This window comes from Carcharhinus amblyrhynchos, chromosome 1 (genome assembly GCF_965287045.1).
Source record: "Carcharhinus amblyrhynchos chromosome 1, sCarAmb.v2.hapA, whole genome shotgun sequence".
In the NCBI taxonomy this organism is placed as follows: domain Eukaryota; kingdom Metazoa; phylum Chordata; class Chondrichthyes; order Carcharhiniformes; family Carcharhinidae; genus Carcharhinus; species Carcharhinus amblyrhynchos.
In genome coordinates this window covers 81,724,391-81,747,628 of record NC_137324.1, presented here as the reverse complement: position 1 = coordinate 81,747,628, position 23,238 = coordinate 81,724,391, and the positions used below count along the sequence as shown (strand labels likewise).

The 23,238-nt window shown below is 41.4% G+C and overlaps 1 protein-coding gene across 1 annotated transcript in view; it reads right to left on the bottom strand.

Moving 5' to 3' along the window:
* Positions 1–935: 935 nt before the first annotated feature.
* The window catches only part of LOC145342394 (cyclic nucleotide-gated channel rod photoreceptor subunit alpha-like), a 43,942-nt gene continuing 21,639 nt past the window's right edge, over positions 936–23,238 (bottom strand). The window contains exons 2-8 of the mRNA XM_080187948.1: positions 16,643–16,772; positions 13,115–13,174; positions 12,472–12,522; positions 12,170–12,376; positions 7,606–7,713; positions 4,499–4,605; positions 936–2,848 (exon numbers count right to left, since the gene is read on the bottom strand). Of these exons, the coding sequence (XP_080044074.1) occupies positions 1,431–2,848; positions 4,499–4,605; positions 7,606–7,713; positions 12,170–12,376; positions 12,472–12,522; positions 13,115–13,174; positions 16,643–16,746 (2,055 nt within the window). The 5' untranslated portion in view covers positions 16,747–16,772 and the 3' untranslated portion in view covers positions 936–1,430. The remainder of the gene's footprint in view (positions 2,849–4,498; positions 4,606–7,605; positions 7,714–12,169; positions 12,377–12,471; positions 12,523–13,114; positions 13,175–16,642; positions 16,773–23,238) is intronic.

Below are 23,238 nucleotides of genomic sequence, written 5' to 3'. Positions count from 1 at the left end.
ATTCTTACATATAAAATATATTATTCCATACAAAATGTATTATGCCATATATTATGTTTTCTGGGTTCAATTGGTACATATTAATCTTGTCACATCAGTCTAAATGTTAAAAGAAATGGACACTGCCTCTTCAGTCAACTTTTTCTAGTTCGTATTTTAAATCTGTTGGTCAGAGGTAGTTAAAGAATATATACTATGTGAAAAATCATCCTGCCCCACACACTCCTGTGACATATTTAAAAATAGCAGTTTCCATTAGAGCAGGACCTGGAAATAACTGTAGCTGAGATTTCCCACAATGTTTCTATTTCCAGATTGCAACTTACCTAGTTGTACAGAAAAATATTGATTATTATTAGCATCTCTTAGTTGTCCCTCATCTGCATTTTATGTCCATATATCATTTTAGAGTATATGGCAATTGAGATGTGTAGTTTTCCTTTAAAACGACATAATAAATAACAATAATTTGTTGCTGATTCATAGACTCTGAAGTCTGTAAGTGTTCTGCCAGTGTCCTGCTGTACCTGCAGAAGGAGAATAACAAATCTGCAGGTAAATGGCAGAGACCCAGTTACACTGAACTCTAGCCTTTCTGTTTATTCCTTGTAAGATGAATGGCAGATTGGGCACTGATTCACCAGCAATGACTCCCTTAGTTCTCATTCCTGTTTCTGAGGAAGGGTTCCAATAAGATTATTTGCAAACTTGTGTGTGGAGGAACGTGTGTAACACTCTCAAAAGTCAAAGGATTGTGGGGCTGGTAAATATCTGAGGTGTATTTGACTAGGTCCCTTATAAATGAGATGCCCCTTCCCCCAAGCTGATCTAGTGACTCTGCAAATCCCATCTGGTTTAGCACAGTTGAGTGTGAACCTGACTGCAATATCAGAATAATGACCAAGGAAGTTGCAGTTACAGTTACAACAACATATAAATTTTCATAAAGGATATTTTTGAAAACAGTTATTTATAATACAATGTAATGCCTATATAACAATAGTGATTGCTGTTTGAAACTAATCCATTTAGACAGTAAAGCATTTTCGAACATCCAGAGGACATGATAAGGTGTTATGTAAATGTAATTTTCTTCTTTCTTCTTACACATAAATGAGTTTAAGCAAAGAGCATCGCTGACATTTTTACTTAACATTGCAGCTTAAATTTTGGGTATTGGAAAAAAATATTCTGCTCAGACAGCAAAGCCTCGCTAATAATTTGTAATTAAATTCCCGCGTCAGCTTTTAGTTGTATTTCTTCAATATTTGTGAATTCCATGTATAAAATTTACTTTGAAAAATGTGAGAGACCCTCTCTTTTAAAACAGTTTGCCAACGTTTTATTAGGAATTTTCTTCCTGAGATATGAATCTTCATTATGTCCAGTAAGGTAAAAAAAAGTTAGTGTTGTAAAATTAAAATGCATCTTTATTCTTTTTTACTTTGTTCAGGTTCAACTGCTGGTTCAACATCTGTCGGGTCTGAATATTCAAACTGTATCGCTGATCGTTTAATTTTGTTCTCAATCCTTGTCACTCTTTCTTTTAGTTTCTGTTGTGTAGAAGTGTACTCTGCCAGAAGTCGAGCAAATTTTGTCTGCAAAAGGTCAATTGCCATGTTCAGTCTTGTTACTCTCTCTTCCATGTCCTTTGGGTCAGATCCAAGCTGGGCAATTTCTAAATCCAGAAGGCCATCCTTCATTAGAATTTGTTTTCCCTTTTCTTCCAGCATTGCTTTTGCATCTGGATACTCAGTGAGGGCTTCCATTAGATCATCTTTGGATAGGCAGAACAAATCTGAGTAGCCTATGCTCTTAATGTTTGCAGTTCTTCGATTCCCAGCTTTACTACCTTTGATATTTAGAATACTAATTTCACCAAAGTAGCTGCCATCACTTAGAACAACAAACTGAGTAATTCCATCATCAGCAACAACAGCAAGTTTCCCTTCTTTGATGATGTACATCTCTCTACCAATGTCTCCTTTGCGGCAGATATAATCTCCAGGGCTGTACACCTGAGGCCTTAGCTTCAACACCAACTCAACTAGCAGGCCAGCTTCACAATCTGCAAAGATACGAACTTTCTTCAGTGTATCGAGATGGACATTGATGGCAATCTCTGCTCTTAGCTTATCTGGAAGATACCTCAAGACCTCTCTTTCATCTACAGCTTTTTTGTTTGTCCACAAGTAGTCAAACCATTTGATAACTCTCTTCTCCAATTCTTTGCTCACTTTTCGGAAGTGCATGTATTGTTTGATGGCATCAATCCTTGACTGAAACTCTGCACGAGCTGCGTTCATGTTAGAAATCATGGAGCCAACGTTACCAACAATGGTGGCAAAAATCAACACTCCAATCAGGAAATCAGCCACAACAAAGAAATATTCTGAATCTGTGACCGGAGGAGGTGTTTCACCGATGGTGGTTAGTGTCAGTGTTGACCAGTAGAGACTGTACACATACTTCCGAGCAAGCCGAGAAAACTCTGGAATATTTATATCTGGATATACCCATGTGTCTGCCCCAAACCCTATTGCTTTGGAAATTGAAAAGTATGCGCATGCATTCCAATGGATAATGATCACAATGTACATGACAAGGTTGGAAATCCTGAAGATGTTTGGGTAGTTTGTCCGAGTTTCAGTTCTTGAAAAAAACTCAAACATACGACTAATCCTAGTCAAACGATTTAATCTAATTTCTGGGTATTCCGGTCCCAATACAAAGTACAGCAAATCAGTAGGTATGAGTGATATAGCATCCAATTTGAATTGGAGTGTGGCAACGTATTTGGCTCTGAGTTTCTTGGCATCACTGACCAATAGACCTTGTTCCAGATAACCTGTAGGGGGAAAAGAAAGCAGCAAAAATAATTAATTTTAGGACTGTTCCGAAAGGGTCTTTGGAATCAGATGTGGCAGTGGATTTAAGTGTGATGGGCAACTAAAAATAAAAAAAACAAAGTGAACCAAAATATAAGTCGTGCCAAGCAAATCTGCTGCAAACTCAAGTATTAATTTGCACTTCAGAGCTTTGTCACAAAGCAATGGACAGAGAAGATAGTCAGAAGCTTTTTCCCAGGATGAAAGAGTCAGTTACTAGGGGGCATACGTTTAAGGTGTGAGGGGCAAGGTTTAAAGGAGATGTACAAGGCAGATTTTTTACACAGAGAGTAGTGGGTGCCTGGAACTCGTTGCCAGGGGAGGTAGTGACTTTTGATAAGTACGTGAATAAGATGGGAATAGAGGGGCCTTGAAAGGGTAGGGGGTTTTAGTTAAGTTGGGCAGCATGGTCGGTGCAGGCTTGGAGGGCCAAAGGGCCTGTTCCTGTGCTGTAGTTTTCTTTGTTCTTTGTTCAATGAATTTCATAAGAACATAAGAACATAAGAAATAGGAGCAGGAGTAGGCCATCTGGCCCTTCGAGCCTGCCCCGCCATTCAATAAGATCATGGCTGATCTGTCGTGGCTCAGTTCCACTTTCCGGCCCTCTTCCCATAACCCTTAATCCCCTCTCTTATCAAAAACCCATCAACCCGCTTCTTGAAAATATTTAGCGAGGCAGCCTCCACCACTTCAATGGGTAGAGAATTCCAGAGATTCACCACCCTTTGAGTGAAGAAGTTCCTCCTCAACTCCGTTTTAAAACGCCACCCCTTTATCTTGAGGCTGTGCCCCCTAGTCCTACTGTCTTTTTTCAGAGGGAAGAGTCTCTCCACCTCTATCCTATCCATCCCATTCATCATCTTATACGTCTCAATGAGATCTCCCCTCATTCTTCTAAACTCCAATGAGTACAAGCCTAGTTTATTCAGCCTCTCCTCATAGTTCAACCCCCTCAACTCCGGTATCAGCCTAGTAAACCTCCTCTGCACTCCCTCCAAGGCCAAAATATCTTTGCGCAGGTGCGGCGCCCAAAACTGCACACAGTACTCCAGCTGCGGCCTCACCAATGCCCTATACAGCTGCAGCAAGACCTCCCTACTTTTATATTCAATCCCCCTCGCTATGAAGGCCAGCATCCCATTCGCCTTCCTGACCACCTGCTGCACCTGCAAGCTGGGTTTTTGTGACTCAATTTCATATTAGTTCACTTTTAACAAGTAAATTATATTTCTTCAAGGCTCAAAAAAAAGTTAAAAAAATACCTTTTTCAAAGCAAGTCCTTCTAGTTGGGCTGCTTAACATGTGGTTCGAATGAATGGACTGTGTATGATCCATTGCACTTAAACATTTTGGTCCTTCCTATGCATGTCATAAGACAGCAACCTCAATTAATGTAGTGGAAGAAGGCTACTGCTTGAAGCATGAAGATTCCTGGGTCAACCATGCCAAGAATGGCAATGGTAGGGGAAGAATTGGGAACTGGAAAATTAGCACAGCACTGTGATCCTTGGGCTGCTATTTTGTATTTTGTTACAGCCCATCAGAGCAACTTAAAATTGACACATATGGAAAATAACCCCTCGAACATGGTGACAAAAGTTAAACCTTACCTGTTTTTGTTCTGAGATACATGTCAAGTATGTAAATAAGATCTGATACGTAATCAAGGACCAACCACGTGCTCATATAATCTGACTGAAGTTCCTCAAAACATGCTCTAAAAGGGGAAAAGCAAATAAAAGAAATAAAAAATAATTCAGTATGAATTGAAATAAATTTAATGACATTTTCTATCAAGCTCTCTCAGATGTTTCAACAAATCGGGGGGATTTTTTGCGTGTCACCCACCATGGGAATTGTGGTAGCGGGGGGAGGGGGTAGGGGCAGTGGATCATGCAAAGGTCTATTGGCCTTGGGCAGAAGTTTCTGCTTTTGGGGTGAGCACAGCTGGAAACTCCTGCCCGACATGTCTACAGGGATCAGTAGTGATTTTCTTGCAGCTATGAGTGTCCATTTTGAGATTACAGTAACTTTCTGGGCTCTCCTTGGAATCCTAATCTTATATAGCTATGTAGTCTTGTTACGCTATCAGAGGGAGTCATAGCACAAGAGGACAACATTTCACCCATCAAGCCCATATTAGCTCCTCAAGGAGCAATCTAGTCAGCCCCAATTCTCCATTCAACCCCTGTGGCCTGGCAAGTTTTTTTCCTTCAAGTGCCCGTCCAATTTCCTTTTGAAATAATTGATTATTTCTGCTTCCTCGTGGCACCATGTTCCAGGTAATTACCACTCACCGTGTAAAATATTCCCCTTGCATCTCTTGCCTAACATCTTAAATCCATGTTCCCTATTCCTTCCATCATTAGCTAATAAGAAGAGATTTTCTTATCTAAGCCTGCCATAATCTTGTATACTTCTATTAAATCTCCGCTCAATTCCCTTTGCCCCAAAGAGAATGACCCTTGCCTGTCCAATTTAATCTCATAACTAAAACTCCTCATCCCTCATTGTTATCACATATTATTATGTATTTTACTCCTTTTATCTGTAATGATGTGCACAGTAATACACTAACACAAAGGTACATTCATTTTTCTCCACTGCAAGATCTCTATAAACATTTTCCTAATCCATATCTTTATCACCTTGAAATTGAATTGCTCAGGTGCTCCACTAGCCAGCCATTGTGCCTGCACCAACAAAATGTCTACATTTCCACCAAGCTCTGAAATCGCATCAATCCTGTTGCGCTCAAAATCCACGAGTTATGGTGTTTTTTTTAAGACCCGTATTTTCTTTTCCATATCTGTTTGTGACCTTTGACACCAGTCTCAATAATCACCTTCCACTAAGTTTCCCTGCACACACCCAGCACTCATCTGAAGTTAGTTTACCCCTTATCCCTTTTCCCTCTGCTTGAGTGTCATGTTGTGCCCTACAGATGTCCCTACGTGCCTTCCCTCACTTTCTGTTAAATGTCATCTGTGCCTGTGTTTAAAGCTCCCTGTTCGTCATTACCTTTTTCATTTTCCCTTTGCTCTGTAAATTGCTCTGGATGTTTATCTGCATGTAAGGAACTGTGGAAAATATGACCTGTTGTTGATACTGTTCTCTATATTTTTTTCAAAATCATGGGATCCCTACAGTGTAGAAGGAGTCCAATCGGCCCAGCAAGTCTGCACTGATTCTGACAGAGCATCCCATCCAGACTTTATCACTGTAACCCCACATATTTATCTTGCTAATCCCCTTAACCTACATATCTTGGGACACTAAGGGGCAATTTAGCCCGGCCAAATCACCTAACCTGCATATCTTTGATGTTCACTTATTCCACTTCTGATATATTTTCTGATCTCATGCATCACCCTCAGTTGAGAAAGTCATCCACTGACCAATTCCCAAGCTAGAGAACAAATGACCAAGTGCAGTAGATGAACAAACTAGATGATTCCCTGCTGTCTGTCAATAGCTGATCTTATAGCATAAGCTCACATCTCAAAGTTTTAGTGCACACATAAAAAAGTATGTATTCTATTTTGTTCGTCTGTACCACACTACGCTTCTATCATAAGCAAAATTTATTTCCGAATAATGGATAATGGCCAGGATTTTACAACCTCGCGCGGGTGAGCCTCGGAAAATTCTGCCCGAGGCCAATGGAGAATTCCATTCTGCGAACCTCCCCCATCATAATTCCGGGGCAGGAGTCCTGGTAAAGTTCCAGCCAGTGTCCGCAAAGCCACAAACTGTATCATTAAAGGAAATGATTTTCAGCTCCCCTTCACCATCAGGGAGAACAGCAAGCCATGTTAAACATCGAGGGAGGATCAGAAAATGTGATTTTCCCCGCTCTCCGCTGGTAGCGTTGCCAGGTTCACGCCCACAAAAGGTGAGAACCTAATTTTAATTTAATAGCATAAATTTGAATATAATTATCAGCCCCTCCTCCATCATATTTTCCCTCATTGCCGTATTTTCAAACCACCAATGTCGGTGAGGTTTACAACAGGGTCGCCCAGATGTAAACCTGTCTTGGGTGTCCCTCCGGGTAAAGTTGAGTACAGCCCCTAGAGAGGGGGACATGCCTGGGCACCGCCAAACTGGGAGTCTAATTGGGTGTGGGGGATAAAGTCATGTATGTGTAATTGGGGGTGGGTGAGAGAGCATGTGCAAGCGATGATTGGGGTGTGGAGGTGGGGGAATGGCGGTGGAAAGGTGGGAAGAGAGAGGGAGATGCTGGCAATGATGCTGGGGGGGGGTGGGGGGTGGTAGAGAGGGAGATACTGGCCATGATGATGGTAGGGGGTGGAACTGGAGAAAGAGAGTTGCTGGCGATGATGGGGGTGTGAAGAGAGGAAGATGCTGGCCATGATGGGGGTAGGGGTAGTATGGTGGGGGAGAGGGAGCCACCAGCATGATGGGTGATAGAGTGGGTGAGGGAAATGATAGCAATGATCAGAGGAAGGGGCTGGGTAAGGGAAATGCCAGTGATAATTGTCTGGGGGAGGTGTAGGAGGTAGGGGAAGCGATGGGGGCAGTCAGCACCTGAGACCTCCATGGTGGGTTGAGGGAAGGTTATTTCTTCCTCTGATCAGTGCTCTGACCTCTGTGGAGCCAGTTTTGTCAGCATATAATCAATCACAATCCCCATTAACTGTGCCATCATAACATTGATACTATTATATGGCCACTTTTTGTTGTCTCATCCTACCTAGCTATGATCATCGTCCAGTTGTACATTACAGGCATTGTAATTACTAAGAGCCAATTGTAGTACATGTTTCCCGCTGGATCGAGAATGGGAACCAGTTTCTCGAACCTGCATATAAAGTGGGGCAGAACAAATATATAAACAATCTTATTAGTATATTAAAAGGCATTGAACATGTATGACCATTAAAAAAGACATGAATTTGAAAGAGGAAAGCTCTATTGAACATAATATTTGTTTAAAAAATACATTTTAGTGACAGCACTCTCAGGTGGCAACCATCCACAGTTCTAACATTTGTAGTTGTCAACCATATGCATTAGAATTAATGGACAGTTCATACTGTCAGATTGCTTTAACAGCCTGTGTTGCATTGGAAGTGAGAATTTTAATCACTTGGCGTTCTTCAAAATTACTATTTTAATGAAAAAGCAAATATATGGGCCTGAATTTTTAGAATGGCAGGAGATTGACCAATTCTGATTGACCCGCTGATAAAATTCTGATCATGTTTTTTTTTTACAGGGGTTGATAAAAGTTACCAGTGAGTTATGCTTCACTGTTACAACAATAATTAGTACAAAATTATTCTAAATATTAGTTGTTATGATAACCCTTATCAAGTCACAATATAGATTTTAAGTTTGTTAGTTCATGCATTCATCCTAAAAGGATAACAGAAAAAGAAAAGGTCAGAAAATAAAAAAAATGATTGCAAGGAGAAGCATGGGAAATGTATGCAAAACTATAATTGGCTAGTTTGGATTTGTCCTGCTTCCTATGAGCAGCAAATACCTGGGCAACTTTCCACATTGTTGCATAAATGCTAGTGCTGTACCTGTATTGGAACAGCTTCCCTGGCGTGCAGCTAGTTCTGGAGCACAATTCTTCAGCACTATTGCCAGGATGTTTTCAAGGCCCATATCCTTTGCGGTACCAATGCTTTCAGCTGTTTATCACATGGAGTAAATCAACTTGGTTGAAGACTGGCAGCTGTGATATTTCAGGAGAAGCTGAGATGAATTATCCACTCAGCACTTATGCCTGAAAGTTATTGCACATGCGTCAGCCTTATCTTTTGCACCGATGTGCTGGGCTTCTCAATCATTAAAAGATGGAGATACCTTTGGAACTTCCTCCTCCTGTTAGTTATTAATTATCTGCCACCATTCATAAATGGATGTGGCAGGAAAGCAGAGCTTTGACCTGATCCATGGGATCAATTAGTTTGGTCTATTCATGCTGCTTCTGCTGTTTGGCTAACAAACAGCCCATGTTGCAGCTTCACTAGATTGGTGTGTCATTTTTGGGTATGCTTGGTGCTGCTCCTGTCTTTCCTCCTGCACTCTTCATTGAATCAGTGTTGATCCTTTGGCTTGATGATAATAATAAAGTTAGATATATGCTTGGCCATGAGGTTATGGATTGTGGTTGAATAAAATTCTGCTGCCGCTGATGGTTAACATTGCTAACCACTGTGCCTGAAAATCATATCAAGCCACCACAGATGATATATTATATGTATATATGTGTAACGTGAATGTGCTGTTGTGTAAATGCACTTTTTTGAACTGATGTTGCCCACTAGATGTTGGTGACATGCTCATGAATGAAGAATAAGCTCAAGGACATTCTCTTCCTGACTCTTTGCATGATTATGATGGGTAAGTGGTAGAGGACGTAAAAATGAGCCTCTGAGATTATTGTCAATGATTTTGTTCACCTCTGTAGGGGTTTTTCATGAGGCTTGTGGCACCCAATTGCATGTTTTTGATTTGATTTGATTTATTATTGTCATATGTATTAGTATACAGTGAAAAGTGTTTCTTGTGTGCTATACAGACAAAACATACCGTACATAAGTATATAGGGGAGAAGAAAAGGAGAGGATGCAAAATGTAGTCTTACAGTCTTATCTAGGATGGTGAAAAAGATCAATTTAATATAAGATAGGTCCATTCAAAAGTCTGATGGCAGCAGGAAACAGCTGTTCTCGAGTCAGTAGGTACGTGATCTCAGACTCTTATATCTTATTCCCAATGGAAGAGAGTATGTCCGTGGTGTGTGGGGTCCTTAATTATGCTGGCTGCCTTTCCGAGGCAGTGAGGAGTGTGGACAGTGTCAATGGATGGGAGGCTGGTTTGAGCGATAACTGGGCTTCATTTACAATCCTTAGTAGATTTTTGCATTCTTGGACAGAGCAGGAGCCATACACCAAGCTGTAATACAACTAGAAAGAATGCTTTCTATAGTGTATCTGCATAAGTTGGTGAGAGTCATAGCAGACATGCCAAATTTCCTTAGCCACCTGAGAAAGTAGAGGCATTGGTGGGCTTTCTTAACTACAGCATTGGTGTGCAGGGACCAGGATGTGTTGTTGGTGATCTGGACACCTAGAAACTTGAAGCTAGCACTCGACAATTTCCACTTCATCCCCGTTGATGTAGGCAGGGACATGTTCTTCTCTACACTTCCTGGAGTCGATGACTATCTCCTTCATTTTGTTGACATTGAGGGAGAGATTATTGTCATCGTACCAATTCACCAGATTCTCTACCTTTTTCGTGTACTCCATCTCATCATTATTTGATATCCAACTCATGACGGTGGTGTCATCAGCAAACTTGAAAATTGAGTTGAGGAGAATTTGGCTGTCACACATTCATTGGCATATAAGAAATAAAGTAAAGGGTTGAGAACACACACTTGTGAGGTCTCCGGATCAGTACTTCACTGGGATCCATTACTTAAAGAAACTGCTACATTGCCAGTTCCCCCAAATGAGCCTGTAGCTCTTCAGGTTCATCATCAGAATTGATGTTGTGCTCCTCCTTTGATGTTCTACAGTGTTCTTCTAGGTCATCTTCCTTCAAATTCTCAGCCCAGGAAGGAAGAAGAAATCAATAACCATCAGGGGTACTTAAATTGGTGGATACTGCAGAGCACCCGCAGATCGATCCAGGCACCAAAACTCATCTTTAGCAGATCATCCCATCAGGGCCCTTGTGGGTTGGCTTTTTTAGCAGAGGTTTGAGGATGTCTAATAGGCATCATTAGACACCTCTGGGGTGGATATCTTTTTTCTTCCACTGCCAACCAGTTATGTGAGAGCTGGGAAGTGGGTGGGGAGGGTGGCATAATTGTGTGGGGTGAAAAGCATTGGTTCCTGGGAATTCTAGCACATATAGGAATCATGGCAACTTCCAGAATTCTGAAAAAAACCTTGAAAATTTGTTGCTGATAATTGCAAATAAACTGAACATTAAGTGGGTGATAGCCCTTCTGTTCAGCAAAAGCCCCTAGGTGCCTCACAGGGGGTTTTATTGTCACGATATAATCAATGGTATGCTGCATCTTTGGGAAACCAGGTATTACTCGCAAAAGCCTATCTCTCATTTGCTTGGCTCTTCTAGTAAACTTGATGAAAGAGTTGATCCTCCTGAATAATGAATTGGTCACAAGTTTTATACAGTGGTTGGCAACAGAAAATAATAGTCCCCAGAGAGTCCCTGTAGGCCCTGGAATGAGCCGGTAGTGTAAATTTCAGGGTAGAAATCACTTTTAAAGCGATTGGTTTCAGATGTCCCCCAAAGCATTTTGAGGCAATCTCTGTGGCAATCATTTTGCAAATGGAAGTGACTGCCACTCTTGAAAGGTGAAGCCTTCTTCTGCATGGTGTCTCAATCATGTGCAGGTAATTGGCACACTGTCTGTAGATTCTGCCAGCAGGGTAGTGACACCTGCACTGCCCTCTCCTCCCACGCAACTTTAATTGGCATTCAACCCCATCATCTTTTGTTGCTCTTTCTTTGGTGACAGGTGTGTTGCTGCTGCCACAATCAGCTGGCCTCCTCTTCTTCCACCACAATCGCCATTTACCTGCGCGAGGGTTTCAGAGGTGGAATCACACTGTTTTAAAACACACTCTGTTGGATGCTTAGTGAAGGTATAAATCTCTGGAAATGTGCAGATAATGTGACAATGGCCAACACTTCTTGATAACAGCAGCCAAAGAACAAAATCCAAGTTGGATCATCACATACGGTCTCTGATTAAATGACATTTGATCGTATAATTCGTGGCCACGTGATATATGCTCACGGTTTGCATACATTATTGCATTTACCTTATAAGGTTTGGGATCCTCACCTGCTTGCAGTTCCTGGGAATCGGAAAGCTACTTGTGAGCAGGCAAAGGAAATGCTGAGATGTAAACCATAGACTATAATCTCAACCTTTCCCTATTGCTAAGAGTAGTGCATAGGGGATAAATCTAACTCATTCTTGTTTTCTCTGTTGCTTTTTTTCTTCAAATTAGTTGATGTTTAACTTGCAGTAGTTCTTGAGTGTAATTAACAATTTTGTGATTAAATCATTGAATGGGATTTAAAGGGATGTCTTATTGTAAAATACTATTCTATGAAATACCTTGGGTATCCTTTACCATTGCCTTTCTTGCAGTGCGTCTTAAGTTTTATGAAAAACAATTGGTTGCTAAAATTACGTATCCATATCCATACAAATACTGCCCATCTCTAATGAACTAAAAGTTCAACACACTTACTTTTCCAAAAGATCCTTTGTCTCGTTACTCTCATCCTTTTTCTCGTCTTTCTTCTCATCTTTTTTCTCGTCTTTCTTTTCGTCTTTCTTCTCGTCTTTCTTCTCGTCCTTCTTCTCGTCCTTCTTCTCGTCCTTTTCTTTATTCTTGTCTTTATCTTTTTTCTTTTCTTTATCCTTTTTCTTTTCTCCTTTTTTGCCATCAGATTTACTGTAAAATGGACTGACATTAAACGCTTGTACAGGAAGGGGAGAAATAAAGATTGCTTAAATAAATGAAAAAGTAATTAGTTATTTTCCACCTACCCTTTTTTCTCTTTTTTACTTTTTTTGGATTCCTTATTTTTTTCTTTCTCTCTAAGAAAGAAAATGTTTTTATTACTCAGTTTGCTATACTTCATTTAAAGTTATATCTAAAAGATTATTTGTGCCCAAGTTCACAAATAAATATAATATTAAAACGGCAACATTTCTCATTTTTTCTTTAAGTTTTAGTCAGGCATTTCTAAGCACTTTACAACCAATTAAGTATTTCTGGACTTAGTCACCATTATATTCTCAATTTGTGCACAGCAAGCTCCCACAATGAGTAATGAAAAATGACTAGATCATTTGTTGCAGGTACTAGTTGAGGAATAAGTATGGGCCATAGCACCAGAAGAAATTTCCTTGCTCTTCTGCACATAATGCCATAGGATCTTGTATGTGCACCGGAGAGGGCAAACAAGGTTAATCCAAAAGACGTCTGATAATGCAGCCCTCGCTTAGTACTGAACCGAAGTTTCAGTCTAGGTTAGATATTAAAGTAACTGCAATGGGGTTTAAAATCAAAACCTTTAAACTTAAAGGGATGAGTACAAAATTTGACATTAATGTATTTTCTTAAATTGAATTAAATACACAATGGCAAAACTATTGTCTTGTTTTACAAATCCAACTTTATACTTACTCATTGTTATTGCTGTTGTTAATGTTAGATATCTCCATGTCATCATCAAAGGCCTGGCTCCTAAGCAATAGTACAATGGTTAGAAATAAAGTTAATTTAACATAAACTTTACTAATGGAAAATATTCACTTGGGAGTATTGATGTTGACTAATTCTGCATGTACAAGTATTGGACAGGTGACTGTGTTTGGGATGTAAATTAATTTTTGTATGGCAGAGATCATACTTTGGTAAGACTGACTGTGACTTTTAGCTTTCAGTGGTGTTGCTCGTGGAAATTCAGGACAAAGTGTGTTTCCAGTAGGTAAAAGCAAAATACTGGAGGTACTGGAAATCTGAAATAAATCCAATAGGGTGCACTAGTAATGTTCTTAGTCTGGGGATAACCATCCTCAACATCAAGAGCTCATTGTTAAAGTTTATTGATTCATTAGTGTCACAAGTAGGCTTACATTAACATTGCAATGAAGTTATTGTGAAAATCCAGCACATGGTTCAGGTACACTGAGGGAGAATTTAGCATGGCCAATTACCTAACCAGCACATCTTTGGACTATGGGAGGAAACCGGAGCACACAGAGAACCCACACAGACATGGGGAGAATGTGCAGTCTCTGTACTGACAGTGACCCAAGCCAGGAATCAAACTTGGTCCCTGGCACTGTGCCACCATGCCTGCTGCATTGAAACTACATGGTTGAATTTTATGTGCCACCCATGAGGAAGAAAAAGACAGGTGGGCCTATAAATTAGGGCATCATGGCATCAACCCCACCTCAGTTTTACAGTCGGTGGGTGAAGCATCATGTGGACTGCCCACTCATGGCGCAACTGAGGTCTTTAAGTGGGCAATTAATAACCAAAAGGAGCCTCATTCTTCAGACATTCTAATCTAATGCTTGGAGAGAGAAGCCTGTGTTCAATGCATAGCCTCCTGCAATATCGGCAGTGGCCAACGAGCCTGGTGTGATGCATAGCTGATGGCCTCTTCATTGGCCAGCAGCTCTTTGAGGTGAAATTTCCACCTGGACCAGATAGTAATCCCACCTCATGCTAATTAAAAGACCATTGTCTTAAAAATTAAAGTGGGTAAAACTGGCCATCAAAGGTGAGGGGATAGGATCTGAGTGGGTCTGTTGTTGGTGCAGGCTCGATGGACCAAAAAGCCTTTTTCTGCACTGTAGGGATTCAATGATTCTATGACATTTACGATGGGGGCAGGAATCGCGGCAATTCCACCCTCAGCAACTAGCCCCATGTAATAGTGGAGAGTACAACTGCAGGTGTAATTGAATGTCAGAGAATAGTGATGCCTAAATAAGAAATGTGTAATGGAAATTTAATGTGTTACAGATGTTCAGCAGCTATTCTAGTAGTCTGATGCATGCTACTATGAAGAGTAATGCATTTCGTAAGTGGACAATATATAAAGCCAATTGCTTTATTCTGCACAAAATTTATCTTAAATATCTGAAATAAATTTAGACAAACAGCCAGATATACATATTGATTATTAGACTGATAATGAATTTAACTCCAAAATTCTGTACCAAGCAGTTGTTTAGAAAAACTGTCTGATGTCTTCCCTGCTTTTCCCCAACTCATGTTTTATGTTAATGGCTAGCCATCAGTTTGTATGAACAGGTCAAGATCTCCTGGGAATTGAAAATGTGTCCTTATTTACACTGTGTAGTTAGATGAGTATTCATAAAGGCAGCAGCAAAGTGAAGACGCCAGCAAAGCTAAATGGTTAAAAGAGTTAACTTTGTATCAGGCTAAGCATTGTGGGAGCAGCAAAGAACAGGATGTGCAGCCATGGGAGCTGATTGAAAAGGCAGTGTTGAACAAAGACCCCTGTGTGTCATACTGAGAGAATTGGATGCCACAGTGGTTAGCACTGTTGCCTCACAGAGTCAGGGGCCCAGGATCATTTCCAGCCTCAGGTCACTGTCTGTGTGGAATTGCACTTTCTCCCCATGTCTGCATAGATTTCCTCCAGGTTGTCCGTTTCCTCCACTGTTCAAAGGTATGCGGATTAGGTTGATTGGCCATGATAAATTGGCCTTAGCATCAGGGGGATTAGTAGGGTAAATGTGTGGGGTTATGGGAATAGAACCTGGGTGTGATTGTGGTTGGTACAGACTCAATGGGCCAAATGCTTCTGCACTGTAGTGATTATATTATTCTATAATCACAACTCCTGAGAGAGACACCAATTTTCAGCTTTCGTGAGAAATAAAGACAGTGATTGATTAGTGCTTTTCCTGTGAGTACGTGACTGGAAGCATGATCAGTGCCAGCAAAATCTGTATAAGAAGGAGAGACTCAGAGACATCGGCAACAATAACCTAGGATCAACCACTGCAGAAGAAGCAGCAATAGCGAATCTGTGACTCAGTGACATCAGAGCAAAGTCAGTTTGGGAGGAATCTGATCACTGCCTCACCACAGGTAGTATCCCTAAGTCCAAGTGATGAATTTGGATATTTTGTGAAGCTTTTGACACTTTTAGGATGTTTTGTTTATAACGAAGAAGTAGGTGAAAGATTAGTTACTTTGTGCATAATGAAGTAAATCAGAGGTTAAATACTTTGTGTATGATCAAGTTTGATGCCTGGTGTACTTAAGTTTGTGTGGTAAAGTTTAATACTTTTGTGGTAATTTGGTAGTGCACAAGAGATTTGTTGCACAATAATCCAAGAGTTTGAGGACAAAAACTGTGTCAGGGTTAGTGGTCCCAACTATAATGATTAAACCCAATTGTAGATAACCATTTATATGGGCTGCCATGTTTTCTTACAGTTCTTGGGGAACTTGGCATGTCATAACATTCAAGGCTATGGGCTAAGTGCTCGTAAATGGGATTAGGTAGGTAGGTTTAGTGTTCTCGTGTTGGTGCAGACTCAATGGGCTAAAGGATGTCTTTTGCACAGTATGATTCTGTGAAAATCAACTGTCAAAACTGTTCTGTTACAAGCACCTGTCAAGAGGAACTGTCAAAAAGAGCTATCAAGCTTTCAAGGCATTTAAAATTCTGCCCTTTAAATCTTTAAAAACTATGTCTTGAATGTTCAAAAAACATGATTGCTTACTATTTTACTCTGATGACATAAGCCTGAGAGTTTCCATTATCGAATGACTGATTTCACAACTATCTTTTATTAGGGTAGCATTGTTGCCATTTCACAGTTTGATTGACAACTACTAGCTTGTTGGTATCAGGAATTGTGCACTTCAATGAGATGTTTGTTGTTATAAGGCTTTATCTGGTTGAAGGAGTAAACAGGACTTTTATGAAAAAGATTTTTTTTCAGCACAGAATTTACAGATAATACTTGAAAAGGATCTCAAAGTCATTGATTATACAAAAGTAGTGGAAGTGTGCACTTTTCTTTAGAATTACATCCAGTTCAGTGTATAAAGATTGCAATTTTTAATTAACAGTATATTTTATGTATTGTTGAGTTTCAGTATGAAACTTCTCTTAAATAACAAGATTTGGATCCAACTTTCAATATTCTGTCCTACCTGCTTTGTCCATTCTCCATTTGTTCCACCTCGTCTTCTGCAGGATGTACAGCCACTCTGGGAATACGTATGTAGCTCTGGTGTGTATTAATCAGAGCCGCCATCTTGATGACTAAATTGATTCCCAACTCTGGAAAGGAAAAAGGCAAATAAAGAGTCAATTACAGCTTCAAATTTTGTCTTTTATAATATGGCACATATGTTTTCCTTTCACAATCTATTTACATAGATAATTGAGGATGCCACATACCCTGGACATTCTCTTTTCCATATTTTTCTTTTGGGAAAAAGATATAAAAGTCTGAGGTCACGTACCAACCGACTCAAGAACAATTTCTTCCCTGCTGCTGTCAGACTTTTGAGTGGACTTACCTTGTACTAAGTTGATCTTTTGCTACACCCTAGCTATGACTATAACGTTACATTCTGCACTCTCTCATTTCCTTCTCTATGAATGGTATGTTCTGTTTGTATAGTGTGCAAGAAACAATATTTTTCACTGTATGTTAATACATGTGACAATAATAAATCAAATCAAATCAAAGATGTGTAAATAAAGAGTTCTTCATTTGAATGTTTCTACAATGCAAGTGAAGTATTTTCGGAAAAAAGTAAACAAGCCAAGAATAATCATTTTATTCATTTACAGGATGTGGGCATCACTAGCTAGGCCAGCATTTATTACCTATCCCTTATTGCCCTTGAGAAGGTTGTGGTGAACTACTTTCTTGAAATGCTGCAGTCTTGCTTGAATTTTGTCAGGGCCCATGGTCTTTGCAGCATCCAGGAACAAAGCTATGTTGGAGGGTGACTTGCGAAAAAGATATTAAGAGAATATGAAAAGGGAATAGATTAAGTGAGTGGACAGAAATTTGGTAGATGAAATAAGTTGGAAAATATGAACTTGTCCATTCTTGACAGGAAACATAGAAAAGCAGCATATTATTTAAGTGGACAGAAATTGTCGCAATGTTTGTCAGGAAAACATAATTATAAAAAATATTCTCCCCTAAACACCCACCAAGTGCATTAATTGACCTTGCATGACATTGCTCATAAGATAAAAATAGTAATTGAAAATTCATAGACCTTTACAGGGCCTGCAAGTAAGCCAGCACCTGTTTATTTAGGTCCAGCATCTGCTATTTTTGTCAGGTGTCCAGCCTAAAGTGGACAAAGGGGTAGCAACTGGGAAAAGGGAAAAAAGATAGGATCTTGATCAATTGGGCCAGTGGGCTGACGAATGGCAGATGGAGTTTAATTTAGATAAATGTGAGGTGATGCGTTTTGGTAGATCGAACCAGGGCAGGACTTACTCAGTTAATGGTAGGTCATTGGGGAGAGTTACAGAACAAAGAGATCTAGGGGTACAGGTTCATAGCTCCTTGAAAGTGGAGTCACAGGTAGACAGAGTGGTGAAGAAGGCAGTCAGCATGCTTGGTTCCATCAGTCAGAACATTGAATACAGGAGATGGGACGTCTTGTTGAAGTTGTATAAGACATTGGTAAGGCCACACTTGAAGTATTGTGTACAGTTCTGGTAACCCTATTATAGAAAGGATATTATTAAACTAGAAAGAGTGCAGAAAAGATTTACTAGGATGCTACCCGGACTTGATGGTTTGAGTTATAAGGAGAGGCTGCATAGACTGGGCCTTTTTTCTCTGGAGCATAGAAGGCTGAGGGATAATCTTATAGAGGTCTACAAAATAATGAGGGGCACAGATCAGTTTGATAGTCAATATCTTTTCCCAAAGGGATGGGAGTCTAAAACTAGAAGGCATAGGTTTAAGGTGAGAGGGGAGAGATACAGAAGTGTCCAGAGGGGCAATTTTTTCACAAAAAGGGTGGTGAATATCTGGAACAAGCTGTCAGAGTACTGTGTGCAGTTTTGGGCGCCGCACCTGCGCAAGGATATTTTGGCCCTGGAGGGAGTGCAGAGGAGGTTTACTAGGCTGATACCGGAGTTGAGGGGATTGAGCTATGAGGAGAGGCTGAATAAACTAGGCTTGTACTCGTTAGAGTTTAGAAGAATGAGGGGAGATCTCATTGAGACGTATAAGATGATGAATGGGATGGATAGGATAGAGGTGGAGAGACTCTTCCCGCTCAAAAAAGACAGTAGGACTAGGGGGCACAGCCTCAAGATAAAGGGGAGGCGGTTTAGAACGGAGTTGAGGAGGAACTTCTTCACTCAAAGGGTGGTGAATCTCTGGAATTCTCTGCCCGTTGAAGTGGTGGAGGCTGCCTCGCTAAATATTTTTAAGAAGCGGGTTGATGGGTTTTTGATAAGAGAAGGGATTAAGGGTTATGGGGAGAGGGCGGGAAAGTGGAACTGAGCCACGACAGATCAGCCATGATCTTATTGAATGGCGGGGCAGGCTCGAAGGGCTAGATGGCCTACTCCTGCTCCTATTTCTTATGTTCTTATGTTCTTATGTAACAGAGATGGGTACAACTTTGTTTTTTAAAAAGCATTTAGACAGTTACATGGGTAAGATGGGTATAGGAGGATTTGGGTCAAATGCGGGCAATTGGGATTAGTTTAGAGATTAAAAAAAAGGGTGGCATGGACAAGTTGGGCCGAAGGGCCTGTCTCCATGCTGTAAAACTCTATGACCCTAAGACCTTATGGCCAACATACTTGGTAAATGAGGCATACGTGCCACCCTAGGCCAGGATCCTGGCCTGGCCCCTTGAACACAGAGGCTGTAAGATGGATAGGAATTAATTCCTTTTCTTTTGGGGTCATAAGCATAACAAAAAACTACTTGATTTGATAGTCTTGAATTGGCACTCAAGAGACAGTCATAGTGGAATGGGCACCTGCCAGGAAAACTTGAAACAGGAAACATCCCATTGATCCGCCTCCTCAGGCTGGCAAACAACAGAGTTTCCAAGCAGATGGGATCCCTAAATCACAAATATTTAGGCCCATTCTTTTTCTCTTCCCATAGATGTGCTCCTGCAACTTTCTCACTTTCTAATTATTTCTGTAGGAGAAGCCGCCAGGAAAATTCACTCCCTTTATCTGTGACAGATGCATTTCTGCCAAATGGCCAAAAGACAACAGATGAAATTTTCCCTTCCAGCACTTAGTCCACGACGGGATTGGGGATGGGAAACATTTCCCGCAGCAGAGGCCACCGGGAATTCTCTCCATATCACACAACCCTGGTCTCGTTAATTATTAAGTCGGGTGTTCCCACAGAACTCTGCATGGTTGGGTGACCTGGATGGCATGTGGCCCATCGTCATATCCAAATGGCATATTTAAAAGACATTCGGACAACAACCTATAGAACATTGATCGAGGAGATGGTGGAGACGAGGACAGGTAACGCCGCTGCCCAAATGCTCAGGTATTGAGGACAGCAGCAAGCATCGCTATTGACCTGCCTCCCTGAGCCTTATCCTTCTATCTGTACGGGCTCACTGCTCTCAACATGCTGCACCTGAAACCTACTGGACAACTCGCAGTGTATCAGTCAGATGGCACACAATCCAGTGAGTTATTTGTAAAGCTGGAAGAATGAGAAAGATATCTGAAATCCAATTGCTCTCAAACCCATCTCTCTTTGCACAGTAAAAGTTAAGAAGAGCGAGGAAGATGATGGCAAACAACCGGCCTCACTTATAATAACCAAACAATTTCGAGGAGTGGGCAGCCTAAATAGTTGGGGTGGAACGAGACAGAGTCTGTGGAGATGGAGAGATTGGCTTGTGGTCTCCTTCCAATAAGAATCCATACATGCCACAGAAACCCAAGAGTCATGGGTGTCTCCAATTTGGAGGCAGCTCATGCAGACACCTGCTCTCCTCACTCATTTACAGGTGCCTCCAGGAAGATGTCAAGGCCTGAGACTGAAGAAGCCCTGTCCACACAAGCCCAGAGGAGCTGATGATGAAATTGCTGGAGAGGCAGCAAGAAACAAGGGAACATCAGACAGAGGTGCTAGGGACCCTCAGTAGGTGGAGGAGTCCATCTGGCTGCTGGCTGAAGTGGTGCTGTTCTGTAAATGAATAGATAGATGTCTCCATAGGGAGGGTGGCAGGCTCTGCGGAGAACCTGGTCCAGCAGATTCTGTCGGAGATGCGCATGGACCTCCATTTCTCCACGGCAGTCATGAGTGCAGTGGCTATACGAGAGGGGACGGGGATCTTCAACCTCCCTTCCCTTCAAAGAATAAGGCAGTGACAAGAAAGGGACAAGGAGTGGCATTTGAACATCCCAGAACCTCCACTCAGGATTCTCTGTGGGTTGTCTGGTCTGGTCCTTTCAAACCCCATTTGTTCGTAATCCCTTGAGCTTATCCTCTGTGATTGCAAAAGAAGCAGTTGTTTCACAGAAGGACAGCCAAAGTAAGCCTGGGCCCTCCAGGCCTCAGGTCTCTAGAGGATGATGCCAAAATTTGAGATAGTCGAGATAGTCCAGAATCCTGTGTGTACCACCACCAGCCCCCTCCCCTCCCCCCACTTATCAAACCAACCTCGACTCCTCCAACTCTAAACCCATCCAAGAATGAGACATGTGCAGGGAGTCAAAGGTCCCTGGCCTCTAGTGAGCCACGTGCATAATGAGTGCTTGGCCTCCACGCTCTCATCTGTCTCAAGACACTGGCATTGTGAAGACAATGTGCTGGGGTTCTCTTTCAGTTGTCCAGTTGAGCTGACCTGCATCCCCATTCAACCCCAAATGATCTAACTCCCGTGAAGCACCTGGACATCGCTATCATACAGCTCCATATATTTGCGAGCAGCCACGGTGCAAGCAATGTTTGAGTCTAATACCTTTTTCCCTTCCCGGCAACCCACACCTTCCCCCCCAATAACCATTGACAGGCCAAGAATCACTTTTGACTTCCCCCCATCACTTCCATTCCTTACAGGTAAATGTAAACTTATCCAAACAGCTGAGCCCCGCAACAATACTCATGCCCCCCTTCACCCTGCTGAACAATTCCCTGCCCCCACCGTCGAATCTGTATCATCTTCCCCTCCCTCTGAACCCTTTTCTCCTCTACACCTCCCACAGTGTCCATCCACAGCACTAGAACCCCCTGCTCCTTCACACCTGCACAACACCCCTAACCTACCCACACTCCTCCCCCCACCCACACTCCAACACACAATCCCACTCCATACCAGCTCATCCATTCCAGACCACATTGAAAATTGATTTTAAAAAGGCAGCAGATTTCACAAAAGGACGTCTTGTCAATTGATACATCTCGTCAATTGATTTGAAAAATAATGGCAAGTTAAACAATAGATCAGTAGTCAAACATATCAAGATAAAGATTCATAAATTGCAGCTTAAGTCCATTTTGATTAGGACTAAAGCAATACATTGAACATTAAGTTTTTCATAATAAATAAAATAAATAGAATTAAATAAGAGAAATGAAGTTAGGAAAAAGAGGCATATGAGAAATATAACCTATTAAGTAGAATGTTTAACCCTTCACCTGATGCATTATCCAATTAGACATCAGCTGACCTGCAATTTGTTATCATTTAACTTCCCTTATTACCCCTAACTAATAAGAATCAATTAATTTCTGACTTAAAAATCTCAGTTGACAAATGCAGCCTCTGGGGGCAGATAGTTCCAGATTAGACAGAGCCACAGAATCATACAGTGCAGAAGAGGCCCTTTGGCCTACTGAGTCTGCACTGACACATGAGAATCACTGAATCTACCTAACTAATCCCATTTACCAGCACTTGGCCCATAGCATTGAATGTTATGGTGTGCCAAGTCCTCATCCAGGTACTTTTTAAAGGATGTGAGGCAACTCGCCTCCACTACTCTCCCAGGCAACGCATTCCAGACCATCACCACCCTCTAGATAAAAATATTTTTCCTCACATCCGCCCTAAATCTCCTGCTTCTCACCTTGAACCCATGTCCCCTCATGACTGACTCTTTAGCTAAGGGGAACAGCTGCTCCTTATCCACTCTGTCCATGTCCCTTATAATCTTGTACACCTCGATCAGGTCGCCCCTTAGTCTTCTGTGCTCCAACAAAAACAACCCAAATCTATCTGATTGCTTTTCATCACTTGAATGTTCCATCCCAGGCAGCATTCTAGTGAATCTCCTCTGCACCCTCTCTAGTGCAATCACGTCCTTCCTATAATGTGATGACCAGAACTACACACAATACTCCAGCTGTGGCCTCACCAAAGTTCTATACAACTCCAACATGACTTCCATGCTTTTGCAACCTATGCCCCAAATTGCCTGGTCTTGCAAAATCTCACTAACTGTTCTGGCTTGAGAAAATTCACACCTCTTTAACCTGTGCTTAACCTTCTCTCCAATCACATTGTCTGCACCTGTAAAGACTTGATTATCTGTTAAGACTCGCATTCCAACCATCATCTTGTAATTGAGTCTGTGTCTATATGTGCCCTGTTTGTGAACACAACTCCTCACTCACCTGATGAAGGAGCAGCGCTCTGAAAGCTTGAGCTACCAAATAAACCCATTGGACTTTAAGCTGGTGTTGTGAGATTACTTACTGTGCCTACCCAAGTCCAATGCCCGCAACTCCACATCATCAATTGATAAAGGCACGGGTCCCATATGC